Raw genomic sequence first — 27220 nt, 5'->3', positions numbered from 1 at the left:
TCTCCAACAAGGGGGAATCTAACCATCACCCTTGACACTCATCACCCATCATTGAATCCCCCACTATCAACATCTGGGGGTTAACATTGACCAGAAACTGAACTGGACTAACCATACAAATACTGTGGCCACAAAAGCAGGTCAGAGGCTAGGAATCTTGCGATGAGTAACTCACCTCCTGACTCCTCAAAGCCTGTCCACCATCTACAAGGCACAAATCAGGAGTGTGATGGAATACTCTCCACTTGCCTGGATCAGCACAGCTCGAACAACTCTCAAGAAGCTTGACACTATCCAGGACAAAGCAGCCTACTTGATTGGCACCACATCCACAAACATTCACTCCCTCTACCACCGAAGCACAGTAGCAGCAATGTGCACCATCTACAAGATGCACTACAGGAATTCACCAAGGCTCCTTTGACAGCACCTTCCAAACCCATGCCCACAACCAACTAGAAGGACAAGGGCAGCAGATAGAAAACATAGAAACTAGGAGCAGGAGTAGGCCATTCAGCCCTTCGAGCCTGCTCCACCATTCATCATGATCATGGCTGATCATCCAACTCAACAGCCTGCTCCCGCTTTCTCCCCATATCCTTTGATCCCTTTCGCCCCAAGAGCTATATCTAACTCCTTCTTGAAAACATACAATGTTTTGGCCTCAACTACTTTCTGTGGTAGCAAATTCTAGATAGATGGGAACACCACCACCTGGAAGTTCCCCTCCAAGTAAATCACCATCCTGACTTGGAACTATATCGCTGTTCCTTCGCTGTCGTTGGATCAAGATCCTGGAACTCCTTCCCTAACAGCACTGTGGATGTACCTACACTATAGGATGCAGCGGTTCATGAATGCGCTCACCAACACATTCTCACGGGCAATTTGGGGTGGGCAATAAATGCTGACCTAGCCAGCGATGCCCACATTCTGTAAATGAATTTAAAAAATGCTACCAAACCCACTTTTGGCTTTTGTATAAGTTACTTTAAAATTTGAAAAACTTCCTTAGTTGCAGGTTTCTAAACAGGATGTGTATGGGTGATGGTAAATGAATTGAACCTTAAATTTTCATTTTTAAAAAATATATGGGGTGGAATTTAATGACCCCCCCCCCACCCCCCCACCCCAGCCCCTCCAGGAGCAGGCATCATCCGGCTGGTATTCTGCCAATAGCAGGAGGGGCCTATGCCGCATAACAAGGTCAGCAGGTATCCACCAGCTATACCCTGGCTGGCCTGCCCATAGGTTGGGGATAGGGGGCCTCAAGTCCGGGCACATTGTGCCCAATCATGGGCCCCACTGGCACTAAGGGCTTCCCCTGCAGGAAGACTCCGCTCTGTCCTCCACTCACGCTCTTACAGGCCGGATCCTCATCCTGAAATCTCTGGGAACTCTATCAGCATTCAGGTAAATACCTGACTGGGATTAAATCCCATTGGGGCTCCCAGAATTGGTCGAGGAGAGGAAGCTTCAGCGTAACTTGACATGGGCAAAGCAGGCAGGTGGCATTGGATACATTTTCAGGTCTAACTTTTGGCTTGTGCTCATGGAGGAAACTTTAGGCCCTCATTATTAATGCCAGCTGTAATTAAATTCAGTAAGAAATATACTGGTTGTGAACCCATATCTACAGCAACTAGGGGCAGAACGATCGCTCACTCTAGGCGTTGACACATCTGGATTTAGAAATGAAATTTCTCGCCATAATTTTGGAATGATACATTATTATATTATTGAAAATATGCTTGCTTTGAATTTCAAAGTAATTCTTGGGGTCACAAAATAAAACACTGAAATGTAGGTCACAAACTACATTTCAGTATATTTTGGCTACATAATCAGTTATCATAACCCTAAATCAGAAACAATGGTATGAAACATTCCTGAAGCTACAATTCTCCAAGACCTTTGCTGATTAGACAAGTTTCTAGGTATTATGTCAAATTACCAACAACAGTAAAATATGACAGCATAAATATATTTATAATGGCAAAGGGCATTCAGCTTGAATGTAATTCAAAAAATATTGACATTGAAATCAGAGAATGATGTGTTTCTTGATTATTACTAACAATCTGGAAGATAAACAGGCAAATGGCTCAAAGTAGCTAGGAAAGTAGCTCTGCAGTACAATACCCTTTCAACTCTGGGACCTGGTTCTGAATCCTTTTCAAAATGAGATGATGTCCACCTCAAGTCAGTAATGAGTCTCTCAGGCCAGTTCTTGTGCATTTCTTTTCCTCTGTTAGTTTGTGATTTGAATGCTGGAACAAAATTCACTACATTTTTCATGATGGTTATAGCCCTAAGAGACTTAAAAAGTCTTTCTTTTAATGAATCCGCTTAAAGAATTCCAGGGTAAGTAAAAGGAAAAGCAATGACATGTGCTTTCTAGTTTTTGCAAACGAATTATCTCATTCCAATATTATACATTGTTCATTTCAATTAATTAACCATTGTGGTGATGGATTAAATCTTTGGCACATTTGGCCTGGTTTTACGTGCTATTCATGCACTCTTAACTAAACCAGATCAGTTTTTGCCAGCCTTGATTTCTGGCTGAAAGCTCGCCTTTGTTTGGTAAATGTCATTTAAAAAAAGCATTCCAACATGGGAGTATTTTCTCACTTATACGCTAAGCTACAGAGTAGGATGATACTTGAGGTTCCCAAATTTGACTGTACAATAAAGACAGATGCAGATTGGAAGCCAGTTAATTGTTCGAGGAAGGGAAACTCAGGAAGATTTTGCTCTGACACATCTCCTAGCAACTAGCACAAAAGTCGATTTGGCAAGTGTTTAGGAGCAGTCATCTATCCACTGTCTCAGTCAAGAAAAACTGCATAGAATGGAAAGACCTAAATAGAATCTGTATGTGCAATATAGACACTGTAAACTTGCATAAACCTAGCGCTGTAATGATAATTGCACTTATGCAGTACTTCACAAACATCAACTGTAAATTGATTGCAGCCAATTTAAAATATGCATTGTTTCCCCCATCCCCACCCTACCCCACCTCATGCGCCAGCAGAAATCATGTTAATTCTTGCACATTATTAGTTTGAAATGATGGTGTAAAGTACAAAATCATTTACTTTGTGTTAATATTTGGGGAGTTTACTTATTATTGAATTCACTTTTAAGGGGATAAATAAGATGTCGCATTCTTTGCTTATAAGTAGGTAATTTTGTAATTTGGAACATTCCAGAATCAATGAAGCAGTTCAATAAGGTTAGGTTTACAGACCACTTAATGTGACCACATTACATGCAAGACTCAAAAACAAAGATCTCTTTCAGTGAATACTAATGAATGAAATGGAGTTCAACCAACTTTCATCACTGAGCAAACAAACCAGTATAGAATAGGCCAAGGTGTTTTCAGCCCCAAAACCTTCATCAATTTTCTTGCTAATGATGCTTCCCTTAAAAATTAAAAACAAAATGTACAACAATAACCAAAAAAATGGTTATATGCTATATTATCCAATCAGTTAGCAAACTTGCAATTCCATTTTTGAGAGTGGAATTCAGTGACTTTATTGTGCATTCTTAGGCCATTGGCCAATTTATTTTTGAAAGCCACTGGCAAAAGCAAATACTTTGAACTGTTGAATGAGAAATTAACTACAAACCCAATAACAGACTCGATGTGATGGTGAAACTTAATTTGCCATACTGTTGAAAGATAAATTTCAACTTTAATTCTAAATTATTTCTGCTAATTCAGGGCAAATGACAGAAGAACAGCTTAATTTTATTAAAGTTTCATGGCTAATTTAATTTGTAATGAACTAAGCTAATACAAATATTACTTCCAATATGAACATTCCTCTTTGTGTTTTAAAACAGGACCAGAATTATGTATTATGTCTAAAGCATTGGGAAAACCAGTAGAAATGTGAGAAACCGCAGTTTTCATTTACAGATCTGCTGTGATACAATACAATGCAAAAGTCTGGCCTGCTGGAACTATCTCCTATCCTGGTGAGCAAACAAAGGTGATTAAAAGTGGCTTAAGTAACTCAACAAATGTGAGCGACCTCCCAGTGACTCAGCAGGTGGTTACAATGTCCTGAGCATCTGCAGTGATCCTGTATGTAATTACACCGGCAGCCATAGGCAATTCTGCCACGTCTTTAGAACTCTTTTGCCTTGTCATGCCCAGTACAGGCTTTTAAATGCTTTTAAAAATTGGACACAAACAAGCTGTTCATATGGCTGCCACAAATCATGTGACTTTTGGCATTTGGACTGCGGACAGTAGCAAGTCTCTGGCGAATATCAAATTAAATATGGATATAGGTGAGGGTACCTCACAGCCATTTGTGGAATTTACACATTTCATTGTTTAAGGATGGGCAAACACCTAAGAACTATGAGGTTTTCAGATTGCCTGTCTCCATGTTACATACTGAACAAAAGGGAAGGTCAAAGTTCAAGGGCCACTAGCAACATCCCATTGTACCACAATGGCCTTCCCTACCCAAACTAGACTGGGTGGGCATCAGGATTGTTAACCCAGTGGTCATGTGATCAAAGCTGGTTGGCCTGCACCCTTATAACCCAAGGACTCAGCAGATCCATCAGAATCATTAGTCGTCAGCCGGTCTGAGAACCAGACTCTCAAACTAGCTACAAGTCATCAAGCAGCCAAAGTACTTAACTAGTTCAAAGTCCACCTGAGAACCAACCTCCTAGATATTCCAATACAAGAAACTTTGCAACCTGCTGTGAAACCTTCGCTTTACAAGACCTGCACTTCAACGTTAAATTATCAAATCCATTTACAAAACTACAGGCCTACCAATGTGCAAGATCAGAAATCAGAGACTGAATTAACAGTAATCTGTGAAAGTGTACTATCTACCTGTATTCAATCTGTGTGTGTGTGTGTTTGTGTGAGACCTAGTTCTTGATGTTGCATTAATTTGAGCTATGAGAATAAGTATGTGTCAGTGTGAAATAAATAACCTTCTTTATTTTAAATTCATGGAACTTTGCTGCTGAATTATTTAACTTGAATATACATTCCAAGGGCAGTAAGAGAGCAAACAATTCTGTCCATGATGGAGTTGAGTGTTGCATCCGGGATTTAATTCCATTGGAGTAAATTAACCAAATCTGATTTTAAAGGAAAATTGGAAGTAGAAGGGAAAAGTGACATTATCAAATTTGTTTAAACAAAAGGGATTAGAGTAGTAAGCTTTGTGAATGCTAACAACAGAAGGCAAGATGGCTGTCTTCAACATAAAGCATTCATGCAACAAGAGACTACTTGGGCTAAATTAGTGTCCCTAATCATAGAACAGTTAAAATCCATAGCTAAGCACATAGAACTTAATATATGACATAAAGCATGGAAGCCCAAGGTATTAAAGATGCTGTCTAAGCATCTTGGCCTCACCCCAAACTTGGAACACACAGAAGAAAGAGAACCAGAAACAGACCAAGTTATTTTAGCCATAATTCACCTAGAAGAGCAAGGCTGGAGTTAGAATTTCAGGTAGGCAAAAAGAGGGAGGAGAGAGAATTCTAGAAAAATGAAAGTGAATTCCAGAAAAGAAAGTGTGAGTGAGCTTTCCAGCTCGAGAAGTTGCAGAAAGAATTACAAGCAAAAAAGGATAGGGAACTAAGGCAGATTGATGCAGCTAGGGAAACCTTGTCTTTTCCTAGTGAAACATCGCTAGTACTACCCGTTGCTCAGAAACAAGCTTTTATTTTTTAAAGTATTCCTGACTAGCATCCCAGTTTGAAGAAGGGGATGTGGAGACATTCTTCACAGCCTTTGAGAAGCTGGAAAATCAATTAAAATGATTGGCAGAGCCTTGGACACTCCTAATGCAATGTTAACTAGTAGGAAAAGCCTGTGAGGTCTACTCTATGCTGCCTGCAGACAGCTTTGCAAATTATGAACAGACAAAGCCTGCTATCCTAAGTGTCTATGTACACATATTGGAGACATAGCACCAACAATTCCAGAACTCCTGGAAAAAACCCACTCAAACTTTCCTCGAATTCGAGAGAATTAAACAGTTAACATTTGACCGGTGGGTGCGAGCCCTAAAAAGTGACCCTACCTGCAACAGATTGAAGGAAATGATTTTGTTGAAGGAGTTTAAAAACTGCCTCCACCTGGCCTCAAGACTCATGTAAAGAAACAAGGGGTTTTAACAGCCAGGAATACTACCACCCTCGCTGGTGACTATGACTTCACCCACAGACCTCAAAATTCAGGCAGACTATTCCCTAATAACACATAGAAATAATGGAAAGATAAGAAGGGAGAATATGATAGAAGGCAGGGAAGCCATGAGAAAGGGAAAAAAGAAGAGGTGCAAGAAATCCTCCCCAAGCCCAAAGAGAAGATACAGGGAGTTAAAGCGGTCTTCATTTTGTGGCCTGGGGTTTTCCTGCAGCCTGACATGTTTTGCCGTATGTGGCCACATCAGACTGAAGGTGAGATCAACAAAAGTGTTTGCTTTTGCGAGCTAAAGTTTTGCGAGTACCCACATGTCCAGCCATTGGAATAACATGGGTAATTTGTAAGACTTCTGTATAATGTTCTGGTGGCACTGCCATCTGGTGGCACAATGTCCACTCCTTGGCTGCAGGTCTCCCAGCGGGTCCCCGCTTCCACATTACCCCATCTCATAATGCCCCTCCTCAAATGGAGGCCTGTATGTTCTCATTGCAATGAAATAGGACACACTAGGCCTGACTGCTGGAAGATCAAGCAGAAGGCCAGGTCCTTATAGGAAGCCACAAGGTTAGTCTCGAGGAGAATGCCCCTATAAGTGGCGTAGCAGATCAGACAGTGGCCCTAGCTGCAGAAATTAACCCCTGTAATAGTAATGCTCTCTGCATGGCAGAATCTCACAAAATTCTGAGAGCTACTGGACTTTTGCTGTTCAAGGAGCAGTGTCCCCTTATCCCCCTAAGGAAACGAACAAGTCCATTGTATTGCTCAGGGATACAGGGGCCAACCTCTCTCTCTCACACATACTCTCACCCTCTTTCATGCACACTCACCCTATCTCCCTCTATCATGCACACTCAACCTCTGTCTCTCATGCACTCACCCTCACTCCATCTCATGCACATTCACCCTCTATCATGCACACTCACCCTCTCTCTCCCTGTCATGCACACTCACCCTCTCTCCCTCTCTCATGCACACTCACCCTCACTCTCTTTCTCATGCACACTCACCCTCACTCTCTCTCATGCACAAATACCCTCACTCTCTCTCATGCACACTCACCCTCACTCTCTCAGGCACACACACTCTTATATTTTAATATTGGCACTGCCTAATAGCCTTTTAGAGATTGATAAATAGTCACATAGATGCCGAGGTGGTTGAACAAGGTGCTTTGTTTATTGACTGCAGTAACTGAACTAACAAAATAACATGGATTCTGTGATCCCATAATGCATTGGCTTGCAAAGAATGACAAGATAAGCAAGACATTCAATACATAACTATTCCTTCCCCTTTATTGGAAATGTCAGGTAACAAAACATTTTCTGAACTAGGGAAAGAGGGTCAGCTGCATCTATTTCCACTAAACCTATCCCAAGTATCTGACTTTATAAACTTAGATGCTCATGAGGTCTTCCCACCCAGTGTGGGTTACGGTGAACTTTTGCTGCATTTATAGGGTAATGTTCATCACAGATTGATGGCAATTTAGGAATTGTAGCCAAATCCGGAACAGTGTCTAATGCAGGTGAAGGTGAGACAGCCTCAACTTAGTCGAGCTAGACTGTGGAGCTGAGACTAGAGTCGGCATTCCTTGACTTGGAGATGGCTCTTCCATAAGAGTTGGATACTTAGATGGCGCTTGACTTGGCAACAGTTGGTCAACATGTCTCCACCAGGTGAGATCATTCAAAGTTTGGACTGTGTACAAAACGGGTCCTGTCTGAGCAATCACAGTAGCAGGAGCCCATTTAGCTCCAGTAGCATAATTACGAGCTATAACTTCTTGTCCAGAACAGAAAATTCTTGGCTTTGATCTTTTTGCTCTTCTCTCCACTTGATCGTGCTGTTGATCTTGCACAGCTTGTCGTGTTTTTGTTGGTCTCAGCAGATCAAAGCAAGTTTGCAGTTGCCGTCCCATTCATAGGAATGCTGAAGATGTTTGGTTGTAGCATGTGTCGTGTTTTGGTACGTCAGCAGAAATGTGTCCAGACGCTTTTGAATGGAGGAACGTCCTCGCTCTGAACTTAAAGCATATTTCATGGTTTGAACAAATCTTTCAGCTAACCCATTGGTGGATGGGTGATATGGTGCTGAGGTGACGTGATGAATTCTGGTACTTCTCAAAAAATTCTCGAACTCCTGCGAGACAAACTGAAGTCCATTGTCGGTCACAAGTTGTTCAGGTAACCCGTAACAACTGAACATTTCTCTTAGCCTTTGATATCACCCATCCTCCAATGGGTTAGCTGAGAGATTTGTTCAAACCATGAAATATGCTTCAAGTTCAGAGCGAGGACATTCCTCCATTCCTCCACTCAGCTGTAATATAGAACATCACTGAAACTTCTGGCCATTTGGAATGAACATCCACAACCACCATGAGCATTGTTCCTTCAAATGGTCCAGCAAAATCAATGTGGATGCGCTGTCACAGTTTTCTAGCCAATCCCATGGATGGAGGGGTGCCAATTGAAGCATGCTTTTCACACTATGACATGAAGAACAAGATCTTGCCTTGGTTTTAATGTCTTGGTCCAGACCAGGTCACCAAAAGTAGCTTCTTGCAATCTCTTTCATGTGAACTATTCCGCAGTGTCCAACATGCAGTTGGTCCAAAACAAAATCAGAATTACCTGGAAAAACTCAGCAGGTCTGGCAGCATCGGCGGAGAAGAAAAGAGTTGACGTTTCGAGTCCTCATGACCCTTCGACAGAACTTGCAAGTTCTGTCGAAGGGTCATGAGGACTCGAAACGTCAACTCTTTTCTTCTCCGCCGATGCTGCCAGACCTGCTGAGTTTTTCCAGGTAATTCTGTTTTTGTTTTGGATTTCCAGCATCCGCAGTTTTTTTGTTTTTATCATATGCAGTTGGTCCAACACAGGTTTCCACAATGTTGGTGGAAAAATAAATCGCAAGCCCCAAAGCAAACATCTGACGTGACTGATAACTCCACCCTGCTGGAAACGTAAGGATGAAAGTCAGGTGAGACTCGGAAGTTCGGGGAAGAGTTGCCATGCATCACAAAGTCCGTGACTTTGGACATTGTTGAATCCACTCGAGTGGTCTTCTTGATTTGGAATGAAGTGATGGGTGTGTTCTCTATGTGTGCAAAGTAGAAAATGTCTTTCTGAATAATTTCCACATGGCTGACTGGTAGCGGCAACTTCAAAAGGCCGTCTGCATTGCCATGCAAAGTAGATTTTCAATATTTGATGTCATATGTGTGAGCACTCAACATTAATGCCCAATGCTACATTGTGTTTGCAGCTAAAGGAGGGATGCCTGTGTGTGGACCGAATATTGAGGTCAGTGATCAATCAGCACTTCCGTCCAAACAGGTACTTGTGAAATTTCCAGATTCCAAGTGCTTTGCATTTGATTTGATTGTATTGGCTCTCTGCTTTGCTTAAAGTCCATGAAGTAACTGTCCACACCTGAGGGCATTATGTGTGAAACAACAGCTCTGACTCCATAAGGCAATGCATCACATGCAAGTTGTAGAGGCAAGAAGGGATCAAAGTGCATCAGTACCTCGGAATCTGTCAGTGCTACTTTAGCCTTCTTGAAAGCAGTCTCACAGGCTTCTGTCCAATTCCAGGCTTTGTTCTGACACAGAAGCTCAAGCAGGGGTTTCAGCAGGATTGCCAGCTCTGGAATAAATCTCCTGTAATAATTCAGTAGCCTTAAGACTGAGCGAAGTTGGCTGGTATCCTAAGGAGCTGGAGTATCCACAATAGCCTTGACCATGGACGGTGCTTTACGAAGCCCAGCAGCATCAATGATGTGCTCCAAAGATTCCACAGGGGGCTGAAAAAACTCACATTTGTCTGTGAATCCGTAGGCCATACTCCTCTAGCCTTTGTAGGGTGGCATCCAAGTTCTTAAAATGATCCTCATCAGTACTGCCCATTACCAAGATGTTGTCCAGGTATCACTGAACTCCAGCAAGCCTCTCAGGATCTGGTCCATGGCCCTCTGAAACAAGGCCGGAGATGATGTTTTTCCAAAAGGCGAACAGCAATATCGGTACAGTCCCTTGTGTGTTGTAATGGTAAGATAGTCTTGTGACTTCTCAGCAATGTGAATTTTGCTTAATTTCTGTCCATCAGCTAGGCCAGCAAAAAGGTTGTCAATATGGGGAAGTGGATATTATTCAGCACAGAACACAGGGTTAACAGTAACCTTGAAATCTCCATAGATGCGTATGGAGCCGTCTTTCTTGAGCACTGGAACAATGAGTTTGGCCCATTCACTATAGGAGACAGGTACCAAGACCCCTATCTTGACCAGATGCTCCAGGTCAGCTTCAGCTTTTGGTCTTATGACATAATACATGGTTCTGGCCTTCTGAAATTTTGGTTGAGAGTCAGCTTTGACATTCAATTTTACAGTGATTCCCTTCATGCTTCCCAAATCTCCTTTGAAAATGACAGCATGTTTTTTTTATAACAGCTGTCAGACCAGTTTCTTCATTTGCAATGCTGTGTACTTCTGCCCAATTTAACCAGGTCTTCTCAAGCCATGACTGTCCAGCTAAAGCTGGCTAGTTGCCTTTCACCACAAACAGTGGTAGCTTAGCAGTCTGTCCATTTAGTTCCACTTTAACTTCCGTTCTGCCCATCATGGGTACAAATTCCCCTGTATATGTTTTCAAAACGATTTTTGCAGGCTTCGAGGGAAGATGTTTAAGCTTCTCCTTATACACAGCAGCTGGGACCAGAGAAACTGTGCCCCTGTATCCAATCCATACGTATTGGTTGGCCCTCTAGCAGTGATATTACCCAGTAACCCTGTGAACCACCTGCCACTGACAAGAAGTGGAGGGGCCTTCCTTCTTCGGACTCGGTATTTCTCTGGGCGACCCATTCCTGCTGTATGACATGCAGATTTCTCTTCTTGTTACGCCAGATGACAGATTCCTTTTTCTCTGATTTTCCTTTCTGACTCACTGCTACTTCTTTGTTTTTATCGGCACGCCCAATGTGTCCCTTCTTGCCACACTGACGGCATTAAGTGTCTCTGCACCAACATTCAGATGGATGGTGACCAGGCTTTCCACAAGGGTAATATTTTTGGCTGCTTGTCATCTTGTGTGCACACTCAGCTGTCACGTTATGCACTCACGTTGATGCACTCAGCAGCTGTGCTTCTTTTGCTTCAGCTCCATGGATCTATAATCTCTATGGCTTTTTACAAAGTGGAGGTTAGCCTCTGTCAGGAGGCATTTCTAGATTGCTTCAGTATGAAGGCCACAGACCAACCTGTCATGGAGGATAGCGTTCAATACTTCCTTGTATTCACAATCAGTTCAGTGAGCTTTTTAAGTACTGCGACATATTGCACAATTGTTTCCCCCTCTTTTGGTTTATTTTGTGAAACTTAAATCTTTCTGCTATGACAGTGGCTTAGGGAAAACTGCACCTCCAGGACTTTTACAATGTCCTCATACGATTTTGTGCCAGGTTTGTCAGGCTGCACCGAGCCTTTTAATAAGCCAAAGGTTTTAGCTCCCATCACACTTAAGAAAGTTGCCACCTTTCTATCATTTTCAATTCCATTTGCAAGGACAAAAAACTCAAAGCATTCAGTGGAGGAGCTCCACTCTTCCAAGTGCAATTGGGATGTCCCATAGGTCTGATAAGTGTAGTCATTTTCTGCCTTTTTAGTTTCTCTTCTTCATCAATTACTTTTTTGTTTACTGTTGCTTCCTTTTTTTGTAGTTACCGCTTTAAATGCTGTTACCGCTTTAAGAGTTGAAGCTTTTTTTATTCAGATTGTCAGGAGCTGCTGGTTATGTCTCTATGGTTTTTCCATGCTTATCAGTTTTTGGAGGGCTCCCAGCAATTGTGGGCCTTCCTTATTCAACTTCTTAAAATTTTCAAGGTAAGAGCACTTTTTTTTCTGGGATTCTCTCCTCTTCCCTTTGATCCGGCTTTGGAACTTTGGGGATTGACTGCAGCACTTTCTTGGGATCCCTGTGATCATGGGTCTTTTCTTTCTTTAAGCACTTGTAAAAAAATTACTGCAGCACTTTCTTTGCTGAGCTAGTTCTTTCTTTTTATTCTTGACCTTGCGGATCCTTTTTTTTGTACTTCTGGAGAGCTCCAGGAGACTTCTCAGCCATTCAGATCGGGCCTGTTTATTCCTTAAACCCAGAACTGCAGCACTGCTCCCTACTCTGACTGCCTTTTTTCCTTTAATCTTCAGAGCAGCAGCAATTATTTTTCTTTTATTTAACTCTACAGGGACTTTGTTATTTTTGAACCTTGCGCTTCACAAGTTCTGACGGGCACTTTTTTTTACCAGTAATTTCCTTTTACCAGTTGTTTCGTTGTTTGAGTGTCATTGCTGCAAAGATCTGTCGCCCTCGTTACCAAGTTTTTATACCTTAATATTGGTATTGCCGAAAACCTTTTAGAGATTGATAAATACTCATCTGATCACAGAGGTGGTTGAACAAGGTGCTTTGTTTATTGACCGCAGTAACTGAACCAACAAAACAACATGGACTCTGCGGTCCCATAATGCGCTGGCTTGCAAAGTACGGCAAGCTAAACGAGATATTCAATACAGAACACACACATTCACCCGCTTTCAGACACACAGAAACACACACACACACTCACACAGACATACACACCCCTGCCTTCTCTCTCTCAGACACACACACACCCCCACTCTCTCTCTCAGACACACACACACACACACACACTCTGTCTCAGACACACACACACACTCACCCACCCCCCTCTCTTTCAGACACACAGACACACTCACCCGCCCTCTCTCTCTCAGATACACACACTCACATTTTCTCTCTCTCACAGACACTAAACCCATCCCTCTCTCTCTCAGGCACACATGCTCACCCTCTCTCTCAAACACACACTCATCCTCTCACTCTCTCTCAAACACACACTCTCTTGCAAGCACACACTCACCCCCTCACACACACACTCAACCCCTCAGTCTCACACACACACTCACCCTCACACACACACTCACCCTCTCGGTCTCTCACACACACACTCACCCTCTCTCACGCACACTCACCCACCCTTTCTCTCAGATACAGACACACTCTCACATTTTCTCTCTCTCACAGACACTAAACCCATCCCTCTCTCTCTCAAACACACAAATACTCATCGTCTCACTCTCTCTCTCGCCCACACACTCACCCTCTTACACACACACACTCACCCTCTCGGTCTCTCACACACACTCACCCTCTCTCTCACACACACTCACCCTCTCTCTCACACACACTCACCTGTGCCCTCTCTCTCAGATACACACTCACCCTCTCTCTCTCACATACACACTCACCCTCTCTCTCACACACACTCACCCTCTCTCTCACACACACTCACCCGCGCCCTCTCTCTCAGACACACACAATCACCCTCTCTTACACGTACACACTCACCCTCTCCCTCATGCACACTCACCCTCTCTCATGCATGCACTCACCCCCTCTTTCTCTCATGCATGCACACTCACCCTCTTGTGCACACTCACCCTTTCTCTCTCATGCAATCACCCTCTCACGCACACTCACCCTCTCTCTCATATACACTCACCCTCTCTCTAAGACACACACACATTCATCTACCCTCTCCCGCTGACACACATACACGCTCACACTCACTGCTCCCCTCCCCTTCTCTCACAGACACTCAACCCTTTCTCTCAGGCACACACACACACCCTTTATTTCTCTCTCATACTCACACTCTCTCTCTCTCACAAACTCACCCTCTCTCCCATGCATGCGTGCGCACACACACACATCTCTCTCTCTCTCACGCACATGTGCATGCACAAACACCCTCTCCCTCTCTCATGCACACTCACCCTCTCTCATGTACACTCACCCTCCCCCTCAAGCACACTCACCCTCTCTCTCACGTACACACACACACCCTTTATTTCTCTCTCATACTCACACTCTCTCTCTCTCACAAACTCACCCTCTCTCCCATGCATGCGTGCACACACACACACAAACACCCTCTCCCTCTCTCACGCACACTCACCCTCTCTTTCAAGCACACTCACCCTCTCTCTCTCATACATGCTCAACCTTTCTCTCTCTCATGCACACTCACCCTTTCTCTCTCTCATGCATACTCACCCACTCTCTCTCATACACACTCACCCTCTCTCTCTCTCATATGCATGCACACTCAATCTCTCTCTCTCATGCACTCACCCTCTCTCTCTGATACAAACTCACCCTCACTCTCTCTCATGCACACTCACCCTCTCCTTCTCTATCCCTCTCATGCACAGTCACCCTCTCTCCCTCATTCACACTCTCACTCTCTCTCATGCACGCTCACCCTTTCTCTCTCTCATGCACTCACCCTCTCTTCCTCATGCGCACACACACGCACTCACCCTCTCTTTCTCACACACACACATACACGCACACACTCTCTCTTTCTCACACACACACACTCTCTCACAGACACTTACCCTCTAACACACACTCACCTTCTCTCTCTCACAAGCACTCACTCTCTCTCTCTCTCACACACACACACTCACACTCTCTCTCTCCCTCATGCACACTTACCCTCTCTCTCTCTCAGACGCACACTCACCCGCACCCATCTCTCTCAACCACATACCCACCCACTCGCCCTCACTCACTCACTCACCCACCCTCATTTATCCCCCCCGCAATCACTGGCCCTCACCCACTGACTTGCCTGCTCACTGACACATGCTACCAGCATTTCAACCAGCACTCCGGGGGCCTCATGAGGGGCTTCGCGGGCAGCGCAGGTTGGACAAGCCTGCTCTAACCGAATCCTGATGGACTGTGTTGGGCCACTGCCCAAAACCAGGATAGGCTGTCCATACTCCTTACCAAAATAGAGCTGGCCACCCAATTCCCTGAGGTCATTCCCCTCAGAAAGATCACAGCCAAAGCCGTGATCGAGAGACTGATCCAGTTCTTTCCCCAGTACGGCTTACCAAAGGAGATCCATTCAGATAAGGAGACAAATTTCACGCCCGTGTGTTTCAGGAGGGTGTCCACAGCCTGGAAATAACCCAGCTGAAGTGGTCAGCCTCCTACACTCAAACCCGGGGGCATTAGAATGGAATTGCCAGACCCTAAAAACTACAATTCTGGGCTACATGACTGGGCTAAGCACTTAGGCTTCCTACTGTTCACCACAAGAGGCTACCCTAATGAGACCTCAGTCTTTAGTCAATTCAAGTGAAGTTACGGACATGAGGTGCAAAGCTAGTGAAAGTAAAGTTTCTGGGGCCCAGTGAGTACACCTGACTGCTGGAATATGGATCCACATTCTGGGAACAGCTCCTTAATGCCTGTGCTGTGGCCAAAGAACATTTAAAAGCCTCCCAGCAAGTCATGAAAAGGCAGGGAGACAGGAACACTGAGGCTCGAACTCTCCAGCCAGGAGAACAGATCCTAGTGTTCCTGCCTTTGCCAAATGATCCTTTCAGGGCCAAATTCAGTGGTCTGTGTTGGATGGCCAAAAGGATTTGTGAGGTAAATTATATGATCCACACCCTGAGTGGAGAAAGGAACACCTTAATATGTTAAAAATAAATTACAGCCAGAGGGGAGAGATAGCAGAGGACAGCCGGGCAGAGTCAGACAAAGAAGAGGGACTGGAGGACTCCCAGGTGAAACACCCGACTATTAGGCTGGCAAACATATAAGATCTCTAAATGCTCTGGAATTAATCTAACAGAAGAGCAGCAGAAGGATTTAGCCATCCTGCTCAGGGAATCTAAAGAAATCTGTAGGGAACAACCGGAGCATACCCCACTGACAAACCACGGTGTGAACATAGGGAATGCCACACTGATGAAGTAAAATCCCTACCAACTGAGTGCCGACAAGTTGGCTCAGGTCAGACAAGAAATTAAATACATTTTAGGCTGATATAATCGAGCCCTGCCAGAGCAGCTGGAACTCCCCATTGCACTCAGCCCAAAATCGGACAGATCAAATGGTTCTGCATTGACTATCAGGAGGTAAATGCAGTGACCTAAACTGATTCATAGTCAATCCTATATAACGAGGATTCTGTGGGTCACTCTGCTATCTCAGTAAAATTGACCTTTTGAAAATAGTCTCCCTCATCCATCATTATCTTGTGACCTTAAAGAGTCTCAATTCTGCTTTGAAAATCCTCTTGGTGGGGGCTGGTTGGCTCAGTTAGCTAGATGGCTAATGTCTGGTTCAAACAGCACTGGTTTGATCCCTATTCCAGCCAAGGTAGACTTGGGACTGGCCACCTCACTGTACCCCTGAGAATGGAAGGCAATAGCAAACCACAAATTCCAAAAAATTTCAAGGAAACAGCTCAGGATGAAGCTCTAGAAGACAATGTCCTGCCTTTGGGCAGAACACACATGACATGACAATACCCTTGACATTGTGATATAGGGAGAAGTCCTTACTGCCTCATTTGGTTTCTACACAGGTGTCCATTTTAGTACCCTTTTGCCCCTCTTACCATATATATTCTTAAATTTTTTGGACATTTCAGATTTTTCCCCATTAATTGTCTCCATTTTCTTTACTTAGTATTTTTTCCTTTACTTAGTTTGCTTTGCATTGTCTTGTTACTCTATTTAGGATCAGATTTGTTTAGTCTGAACTTGTTCATTCTTGGTGTATAATTAATTTGCATGTACAATAATAGGCCTTAAGGTTGTGCATTTGTCTCTAATTCAGGTATTATTGAGTACTACATTCCCTGCTGACTTGATTAAGCTCTTCCCTCATGACCCTTGTGTTATCCTGATAGCTAACAAATCAGCAGTTGTTAAGAAACTTCATTAATGTGACTGCCATACTGCACTGTTCCTTATTTGTTTGTATCAAATAACTGTGTCCTTTTATATATAATGTTTTCATCCACAATATGAAACACAAATAAAAAAATATTGCAGTAGGCAGGAATTAAGGCAGAAGTTTTTAGAATAAAGCAACATTCATGGGGAGCATAAATCCAGTAAAATAATCCCACATTCAAAACCATCACAGAATTCTGGAGGACATACCTATGTCTTATTTATCACATTCTTTCATTTAGTTTTTGTTACTTTCTTGGCAGAGCTGCATTTCAGACATTGTAATTTTATCTCTTGAAACCCAGATTTGCATTTAAATCTGGCCAAGGGAAGAAAATTTGATGGCTTATATGATACGAAATAAATTCTTCAATTTTGGTTCTTAACTTGATCTAATGAGCTCAGGATCTGAAGTTGACATTAAAGCAAAACCTTGTTACAATGGAGAATCTCTGAGGTTATGATGTTTGATAGTTAAAGATTTGTAAATTGTATCAAGTGCAATGTGAAAATCAACTAAAACAACGCATTGCGGCAATTATACTAATAATAAATAGGCCACTGAATTGGAGACATGTTAAAACAATTTCCAAAAGTCACTTAAATGTGTTCACATGCAAAAGATATTTTGCAATATTCTCAGAAGTAATTCCCCATTTCACACTGATAGAGTTATCTCAAGATATTTGAACTAAATCTACCAGAACAAGTCGAAGAAAGATATTTTCAACTCACAACTAAAATACTTCTGTCAATCATCAAAATTCTTTAAAAATTTATTTCAATCATTTCACTTTATAATCATGCACTTAATACATATCTGACTGTTAGACACACAAGCTGAGACTTTCTAATTTGGCTTGTTTGAGCCACAGCGGTAACTCTAGCAAACCCAGTTTGAAATCTGGACTGAGAACAACAACATCAAATCCTCACCCACTGTAAATCACATACGAACCTCAAATAAACATGTAGAGATACTAAGGAATCAGCTATCAATGCTAGTTCATATGAAGTCACAATGAGTAATTTGATTTGTCAATTAGAAACCATTTCTGGAGCATTTTTCGTTTTGTTTTTCCTTTCTGCTGGCAATGAGGTTCTCTTGGGCCTTTGCACAAAATTGTTCAAAATTTATTTTTTTGCACCCAACTCCAGTAAAAATTCCCCTATCAGGGGTATTTGGAGAAAGAATAGGAGGACCAAAGTAGGGATCCCTATAAAATTTAACTGTATGAGAACTGTATAAGGTGTATTGAATTGCTGATTGCAACTTGACTAAGCCCTCTAGTCCACAAATGTTCAGACAACAGTACAGGATGATTCAATCAATATACAATTAACTGAGGATAATCCATAGGATTTTATTTAAATTAAGAAACATAGTGCAGCAAAAAATAGAGAACCAGCATCCACCTGGAGAGAAAACACACAATCTACTCAAAATCTGAAATAATCTCAGCAAACAAGTTTGAAGAGCCTAATAGCCCCTTCATTAAAGACATTTTCAAAAAGCTTTCAATAAGGTTCCGCACAGTAGATTCATGGCTAAAGTGAAGACACATGGAGTCAGTGGACTTGTAGCAGAATATATCAAACAAAACAGAAAACAGAGAGTAATGGTTAAAAATAATTACTCAGCCTGCCAAAAGGTGAAGAGTGGTGTTCCAAAATGATCAGTGTCCTATATTTTAACCCCCTCTCTCCAGGGATCTTCAGTCCAACATTCCTAGGGTTTAAATGTCTCAAGAACCAGACACAGTGTTTAAGGTGTGGGTGGACTAGAGCACTTGATGTTGAATTCAGGCATACTCCTTACCTTCACCAGATATACTTGACAGTCACTGACATAATCATACTCCAGCCCATCAAAACTACGATAATGACGATCACTGTAGATGGTGCACACTGCAGGACATGGTTGGTATGTGCAGTTGAAAACTCCTCGCTGACAAACACTAAGACAGTAAAGCACCATTAAATTTAATGTAAAATATGCAGCACCAGGCTGCACTGAACATTTTTTCAGTTAATAAAAGAATCAAGAGTGATGACCTCAATGGTCATCTTCAACAAATGTGTCATTCAGAGATTTTTTTTAAAAAAACACCAGTAATTGGACTGGGAAATGGAGTACCAACAGCATTTGTTGGACAATACAAGTGAGAAGTCATCGTTATATACTGTCCATTAATCTAGATGTGGAGAGAGAACTAAGGCAGCACCCTGTACTTGTTTTCAAATTTACCCAGAGAAATTCACCCTGTTGCCAATCAGGCTGTTGGTCAGGTGACCTGTTCAGATTTTTTTCAATTTTTAAAAACCGAATGGCAATCCCATGATACAGGGGTAGAAACAGCTCCATCACTTGTTATTGATTATATTTAGCCAGAGAAGCTTGGAGAATAAATATTTTAAATCGATGATTTACATCATGATAAAGCTTTTTATGATAATTTTACCACACATAAACAAAATAGCACCAATAAATAATTCAGTTTCATCTAAAAGAGAACAAATTTGCACTTACCAGGTGTAACAGACTGTAGAAACCACTTCTCCTGGAAAATATTCCTGACCTTTCCAACTGCATGGACAATTTTCAGGCAAAAAACAGTCCCCACCATGTTTAATCAACCTAAGGCACCACACAAAGAAAATCAAAGTGACAATATCCAATTTTGCACATACTTTATGAAGTAGACTTATAATAGTCCGAAACAGTCAGTGTTAGGGGGTGAATTTCAACAGAGTGCCTCTCCCTCTGTTGCTGTAAATTTGCAGAACTAATTTTATGCATGGAAACAAGAGTTCCGCTGAACTGCACTGAAGTCATGGCAGCGATATGGAAGAAACTTCAGGAAATTCATCCTCATAATTTTGGTAGCTTTGCACAATTATGCTAGAATACAGAGCTTTTTCTTAACAGCAGTTACTTTCTAGCAATGAAACTCCTTTAAATTGTCAGATCTTTTGGTCATGTGTGTACTTGCAATAGGAAGCTCTACAGAATTTCATAAATACTTTCAAAATGCTTCCATAGTCCTTTCCACTGGTAGCAATGGTTTGGTGTTGTGATACTATTAAAAGATTAATTATATTAATCTACTGAGGAATCTTAGTACTAATTGCAATAACTATTTCTTTTCTTGCCATTGTACACAACTATCCTTCACCATGGAATTCTACTGACCTTTTTATCTGGTTGGATTATTTAAAGCTATGATTTGTTATAGAAAATAGGAATTTATAGAATATATGTAAGGAACAGTTTTGGGTCTTCTGAGATAATTCATTAGTTCTTTGAGATATTTAGTTTAATATCAACACAATAATGTCTCCATTGTCACCTTGCTGGTTTGCAACAACCTACCACAAATTTTCACCTTAGTTGTTCTGATTATTTATATTTGCAGTGGCCACAAGAACCTGCATTTATATCACAACTTTCATATAGCAAAAAGCCCCAAAGCATTTCATGGAGCTGTTACTACAAAAAAAGGTCACTGAGTCAAAGGAGGAGATATGAGGAAGGGGAACAAAAACTTTGGTGAAACTTTGGTAGATTTTAATGGAGTCGTAAAGGAGGGGCAGAAGGTGAAAAGGTGGGGAGGTTTACGAGAGGAAATTCCAGACTATGGAGCCTAAGTGACTAAAGGCTCTATGTCAAAAATGGTGTAAAAGGAGGTGGGGATGCACCAGAGACTGGAGCCAGAGGAACAGAAAATTTGATGGCACACTATAGAGCTCAAGGAGGTTGCAGAGATAGAGAGGGGGAAAGCCATAAAAGGATTTAAATGTTAAGGATGGAAGTTTCAAATGGGAGGCACCAGAGGGGAACCAGGAGCCAATGTCAATCAGCAAGGACAGGTGTTTGGGATAGACTATGGGGGAAAGTAGAGTTTATGGAGGATGGTGGATGGGGATTCAGCTAGAAGAGCATTGAAGTAGTCAAGTTTGGAGGTGACAATGGGTGACAGTACCGGGGATAAATGGGCTGAAGCAGGCAATTATGATGGTGGAAGCAGGAGACCTTTGTGATAAAGAGGAAATGGGATTGTAAACTTATCTCCAAGTTGAATAGAAAGCCAAGATTACAAACGGTATGCATCAGCCCAAGACACTGCTCAGGGAGACAGGTCGAATTGATGCCAAGTGTACAATGCCTGTGGCAGGTACCAACAATGATCACTTCCATCTTCCCAATGTTTAATTATAGGAAATTGGGACCACAGGTTGAGACTCGCAGGTGCACCTCTCGATCCTCGTACAATATGCCGCAGTATGCATCCTCTTCGGCGAGCATTTTCTATCATGTTTCAACCCAAGTTTTCTTCACTCTCTTCAGTCCTAATGTTCATGAAAGAAGCAGGGCTGGTGGATATCAGCTTCTACCAGAATTCCCACCTTTTCCAAAATTCCTGTCCCCAACTGTTGTGGTTCCCTGCATAAAGCAACTGATTGCTCAGGGAATGGTTGTCTTTAGGAAAGTGGTCACTTTGAGGGTCTTCATCTGAAACTGCCAGCTCTTGGACATAGCATCATGGTGCCACTGACAGTTGCTGCCCCCTCCCCACTTGCAAGTACCCAGCTACACTGCAAATTGCTTGCTCTTCTTTATATAACATAAGATATGAGATCTACCTCATGAAAACAATGGTAAACATTCAGGTTTTTAATCTGCTCTTCAATATTTCAATACGCTTACCCAGGAGGACAAACACAACCTGAAATACACGGAGTCATGGGTGAACAGGTAATATTCATCATAAGGTTTTCACAAGTGACTTCACATGCTGCTCCTGTCCAAGGCAGGCCAGGCTGAGGATCTCTACAGTCAAAATATCTCTTATTGTTAGGACACTCCCGAGGTTCAGGTTCTGCATTAAATAGATATAATGCTATTTGTTATACAGTTCACAAATGAAAGCAGCAGTTGTTAACATAAATGGTTTTATCAAATTATTAGAAAAATTCAGATTAGGAATACATGTGTATTTTTAAGATGTAAAATTAAATAAAATACACATATCGGGCCAAATTTTCATCCTAGAGGTGGAAAGGCCTGCTACCTGGGAGGAAGTGCCTACAAAGATGGGATTTTCATTCCAGGGGGCAGGTGTTTAACTAAGCCTGTCTCACCGGCCCCAAAAACAGTGCAGAGGCAGCCACAAGGACTGCCAAGTGCTCAGGCAGGCTGCTTAAAAGGTCCCCCCCCCACCCCCCGCACACCGCCGACCCTTGCTGCTCTGGATCTTCATCCCAGTTGTCATAAAAGCAATAAAATAGAAAACAGCCCTCATAGCCCCTCACTCCCCACGCCCCTTCCATGCCAACTCATGCCCCTCCACCCAACCCCCCCCCCATGCCCCCTCATGTCCTCCACGCCAACCTATGGCACTTCCATGTATCCACCCAGTATACACTCTCTACGGTACCAATGAACATTATAGTGACAATGGCATGTGTGAAAAAGCTTTTAAATAACTTTCTTCAAAAAAATTACTTTTACCCCAGGCCTATAAAAGTGTCAATCAATCAGCCCTTTAAAGTATCAATAGCAGAAACTACAACTACTTGAAACTTCTTTATCTTGTGTAAATAAACACTGAGCAATTCAGAATTAGATCTAAGAGAAAAAGCCATCAATCAAGCAAAGTTTTCCCATGGGAACAGCTGTTCCAACAGTCTAATGGATGTCTGGGCTCTCTGCCAAGAATGCATATTGGCCTGACTTCACAAAAATTTTTGGGGGGGGTGGGATTTAGGAGGTGCCTATCCCCATAATGGAGCTAGCCACGTAGGGAGTGCAGGGTGCGGGCTCACGACCCACACTGGCACACATCCTTATTCCGTACTGATGAAAATTGGGGGCGCCAGGAATGGGACTGAGAATCCCAAAATTGAGTCCCGGCCCCCATTTTTAAAGATCCACAGAGTTTCCCCAACTCCGCAAAAATCCAGCCCATCATCTCTGTGATATAACACTACCAGAGTGGAACTGAAAGGAACTGAAGATATGAGGGCAGATTTTCCTCCTATTCTCCACTGGGATGGGTGGTACGCATTCCAATTATGGCTCTGGGTTTGTTACTTACATGTGCTGATGTACCCCAGGCACAGACTCATCCCCTGGGCAGCATTCTGCACATAATTGGACAGCAGAGTATCCCAGAGGGGTTTGGTAGAACACTAATATCACCCAGCTGAAAATCAACCAAACTCAGCAACAGCAGTCAATCACTCCCCAGTGGATCTATTGGCCTTCTGCCAGTATCTTCTATGCATCCTTTCAACCAGGCCCCATCCACCTAACCAGAGACAGCTGAGGTGGAAAGCTCTTAAAAAGCTCTCCAGCCTCAGTTGCATAGCTGCTCCTTGCCTTTGTCTGCAGCAAATATAAGCTCTCTCCCCTCTAAGCCCCTGCCAGGCAATGAAGGCTGGAGACCCAGCGCTGGAGATCTATGCCTCTTTATCCTCACTTTGTACCCAAAAATCAAGCTTTCCTCAGGAAGCACAGTAAAGGAGCATTGATCTAATGAAACATCGGCATCCATGGGTAGTGGTTGTCCTCTTCCACAGAATCTCAAACAAAACAAAAGAACCATCATAAAACTATTTTGTTTGGTTATTACTGTTGGCAACACTTGATTAAATATTAATTCTCAAGAAAAATCCATTTGGACTGTGATATCCATGATTCAGTAATACATTTTTCATATTAATGGTGTACTTTCCCTTAACATTGAGTTCACAGGAGTTCTGGAAACAAATGACAAGTGTTTGCACTTCAAAGTCAACCTGAACATTCAAATTACATTTGCTCAAAATAAGTTTAAGAATAATTGCAGGTAATGCTTTTCTCTAAATACAAAGTACCTCCCAAATGTACATCTTATGAATTGATATTGTAATGTTAATGATGGATAATCATAACATACCTGGCTCTGTAGGGGCACACCCTACCCTTCCATTCCTACACAGACTAAAAAAACAAGGAACATATCATTAGTTCCACTGAATATTAGTTAACATTGTATAATTTTCAGAATTACTGCAGCAAAACTGAAATGCAACAAAATAACATAGGATTATTGATATACAAAAAGGCCATCCAGCCCACCTAGTCCATGACAGTGTTCATGTTCCACTCGAGCCTCCTCCCATTTTTCCTCATCAAAATCTATCATCATAACCCTCTATTCCCTTCTTCCTCATATGCTTGTCCAACTTCCCCTTAAATGCATCTATACGATTTGCTTCAATCACTTCCTGTGGTTGCAGGTTCCACAATCTCACCACACTTTGAATAACAAAGTTTCTTCTGAATTCCCTATTGAATTTCTTGGTGACTAACTTATATTGATTACCTCTAGTTATTCTCTTCCCCACAAGAGGAAACACTCTCTCTCGTTATTCACTCTATCAAAACCTTTCAGAATTTTAAAGATCTCTATTAGGTCATTCCTCAGTCTTTTTCAGTAGAAAAGAGAGACAGTCTGTCAATCATTTCCTGAGATGTCTGTGCATTCCTAGCATTATCCTTGTAAATCTCCGCTACAAAACTGTGGCATAACTTTTAATAACTGTTGTATTGTACTCCGAGGTCCCTTTGTTCCTCCACCCCACTTGGAATTGCACCTTTCAAGTAATAAGTGACTTCTCTAATCTTTCTACCAAAATGTGATACCTAACATTCATATGTGTTGAACTTCATTTGCCAATTATTTGCCCATTCTGCAAGTTTATTAATGTCCTAGTTTGTTGCAGTCCTCCTCAGTATTGAAATCCCCCAAGTTTGGTGTCATCTGTAAATTTAGAAATAGTGGGCAGAATTTTGCCCCTGGATGGCGTGCGGGCCCCACCGGCTTGGCGGCGGGCGGACAGCCAAACCCCGCCACCAAAACGGGGCCCGCCGCCATTTTGAGTGGGCGGGCCAATTAAGGCCCGCCCAGCAGCCTGCCCAACAGGAAGTGCTATGCGCTTCCGGTGCGTTGGTGGGGGGGGGGGATTCCCCATCTGTCAAAGTGCGCTCTTTCACGCATGCACGCGAAAGAGCACACTGCTCCCTGAGGCAAAGTTCTGCTCAGGGAGAGTCATGAGAGGTAAGTAAAGTCTAAAAATAGATATTAAAATTATTAACATATCCCCCTCATGTGACAATGTCACACGAGATGGGACATGCTAATAATAAACACATAAAATTTACTAAGTTTTTAAAAAACGGTCATGAAACTTCATCCCACCAGTGGATGAAGTTTCATTAATAATCTGCAGCCTGCTGAGGCTCCTGGCCTGCCCACCAGCCTTAAGGTTGGCCGGGCAAGTCTTTAGTTATCTTAATTAGCCTGTCAATGGCCTCAATTGGCCACTGACAGGTCGGCAGGTGGACAGCTGATTTATCTGTCCACGCGCCTTCCTAAAAATTTAAAGGGACAGGGATGATGTTGGGGATTTCTCCCCACGTCATCCCGCCTCATTTTCCCCTCGGCGAGCGGACCCCGCCCCCAAATCACCGAGGGGAAAATCCTGGCCAGTGTTTTTGATTCCAAAGTCCAAATGGTTAATATAAATTGTCATCAACTTTCTGAAAGTACTGAACAAAACTAATGACTAAACCCATACAAGCCTGAAAATAATTTAAGCAATTTATTGCTGCAAATTTGGGACAATCCTTTAAGCCATTTCATATAAAAGCCCATCAAGTTACCAAAGGAATCTCAGAAATCCAATTAAACATTGTTCCCAACTCAGCAAAGATTTAGAAATGTGATATGATTTCCCCGTTCTCATTACGGTGTAGTGTGGAATCTGAATGGGAATCTTCAACAAAGAACAGGGGTCATACCATGGTCCTGAGTTACTGTAGGTGACCTCTCCTGCCTGAAATATTCCTCCCATAAAGTGACAGGAGCACCGAGATCTAGAAGAAGCAAAAGGGAGACTCTGAGCCATGTTTCTTATTTACTGACTATATAACATTATTATATAAATATCTATGAAACAATTAGACTTTAAGGAATTGTGTATGTCATGGTGATTAAGTTCTGAAGTGTTCCAATTTATTCTTTAGGAGAAGAATAATAGTGGTGTTCTGGAGAGGCTGCCAGTGAGTCATTTTTTCACATTATTTAGAATCAATGCCTTGGTTAAGATTAGTGTCAAATCCATAGCTGCATTTAACAATTTATTTGCATGTCTTAATGGGTTCCATCCTGCGCTAAAATTCACCTTTGAAATGGAGCAGTCAAATGAACTCCCTTTCCTTGACGTACCAGTTGAGAACTCTGCTACAGTCTACCACAAGCCTATGTTCACTGGTCAATACATGCGTTGGGATTCTTACAGTTGCACATGCTATAAAATAGGTCTTATCAGCAGCCTTGTAAATAGGGCCCAAGCCATTTGTTCACCATGCAAGATTGATGCTGAAATAGGGCGCATCCTGAAGGATAATGGCTACCCTGATCAGATCATTTTGTGCTGTATAGCACACAAACTCATGAACAGGCCCTGAAAAAATGTCCAGTCTATCTCAGATTACCCTGGAAGAGCAAGGTATCTCAAAAATTTGAGCAATAGGTGAAGCTAGCTGTTTCAAGCTGTTACTATGCAGTAGCAACACAAGTGGTATTCGCCACTAACAGGATGCTGCTGTCAAATCAAAAAGACATTCTGCCTATCACACTAATGAGTAATGTAGTATATGAATTTCAGTGTTAGAGTGATGCTGGGTATGTAGGCTGTACATCCCAAAGGCTGGTGGATCATATCAAACAGCCTGTACCTTCCGCTGTTTGCAGTGGGCAAGATAAAGACCATACCCAACCAGCCCATGCTTGCAAAACTCAAAATACAGTGTCCAACATTAGATCTGATTCCGTGGTTGGAGAATATTTGCTAAATAATCCACAGTGTGCTAAAAATCTACACTGACAACCGATTTAAGATTGTCAATTGGGCTTGCAATGTGGCACATTTGCGTGTACTGGAAGCTGCATATTTTAATATAGCGGGCCCTGTTCCTTGTGGACAGAAAGAACATGTACACACATTGCGCCTGTTTCAACTAAACAAAATAAGTGAAAGCCATTCATTGATTCATTTCTCAGGGCAATGCTTTGATCTAGCAGAGACAAGCTGCCTGGTTTAAATTTC

General features: G+C 42.4%; 1 protein-coding gene across 1 annotated transcript in view; it reads right to left on the bottom strand.

Moving 5' to 3' along the window:
* otogl (otogelin-like) overlaps positions 1-27220 on the bottom strand; it is a 198816-nt gene that overhangs the window by 133934 nt on the left and 37662 nt on the right. Inside the window, exons 18-22 of the mRNA XM_041215660.1 lie at positions 25911-25985; positions 24004-24047; positions 21771-21942; positions 19593-19700; positions 18882-19020 (exon numbers count right to left, since the gene is read on the bottom strand). Coding sequence (XP_041071594.1) covers positions 18882-19020; positions 19593-19700; positions 21771-21942; positions 24004-24047; positions 25911-25985 — 538 coding nt within the window. The remainder of the gene's footprint in view (positions 1-18881; positions 19021-19592; positions 19701-21770; positions 21943-24003; positions 24048-25910; positions 25986-27220) is intronic.

Source organism: Carcharodon carcharias, chromosome 21 (genome assembly GCF_017639515.1).
Source record: "Carcharodon carcharias isolate sCarCar2 chromosome 21, sCarCar2.pri, whole genome shotgun sequence".
Classification (NCBI taxonomy): domain Eukaryota; kingdom Metazoa; phylum Chordata; class Chondrichthyes; order Lamniformes; family Lamnidae; genus Carcharodon; species Carcharodon carcharias.
The sequence above is the reverse complement of the archived record's forward strand: the minus strand, read 5'-3'. Positions and strand labels throughout refer to the sequence as shown.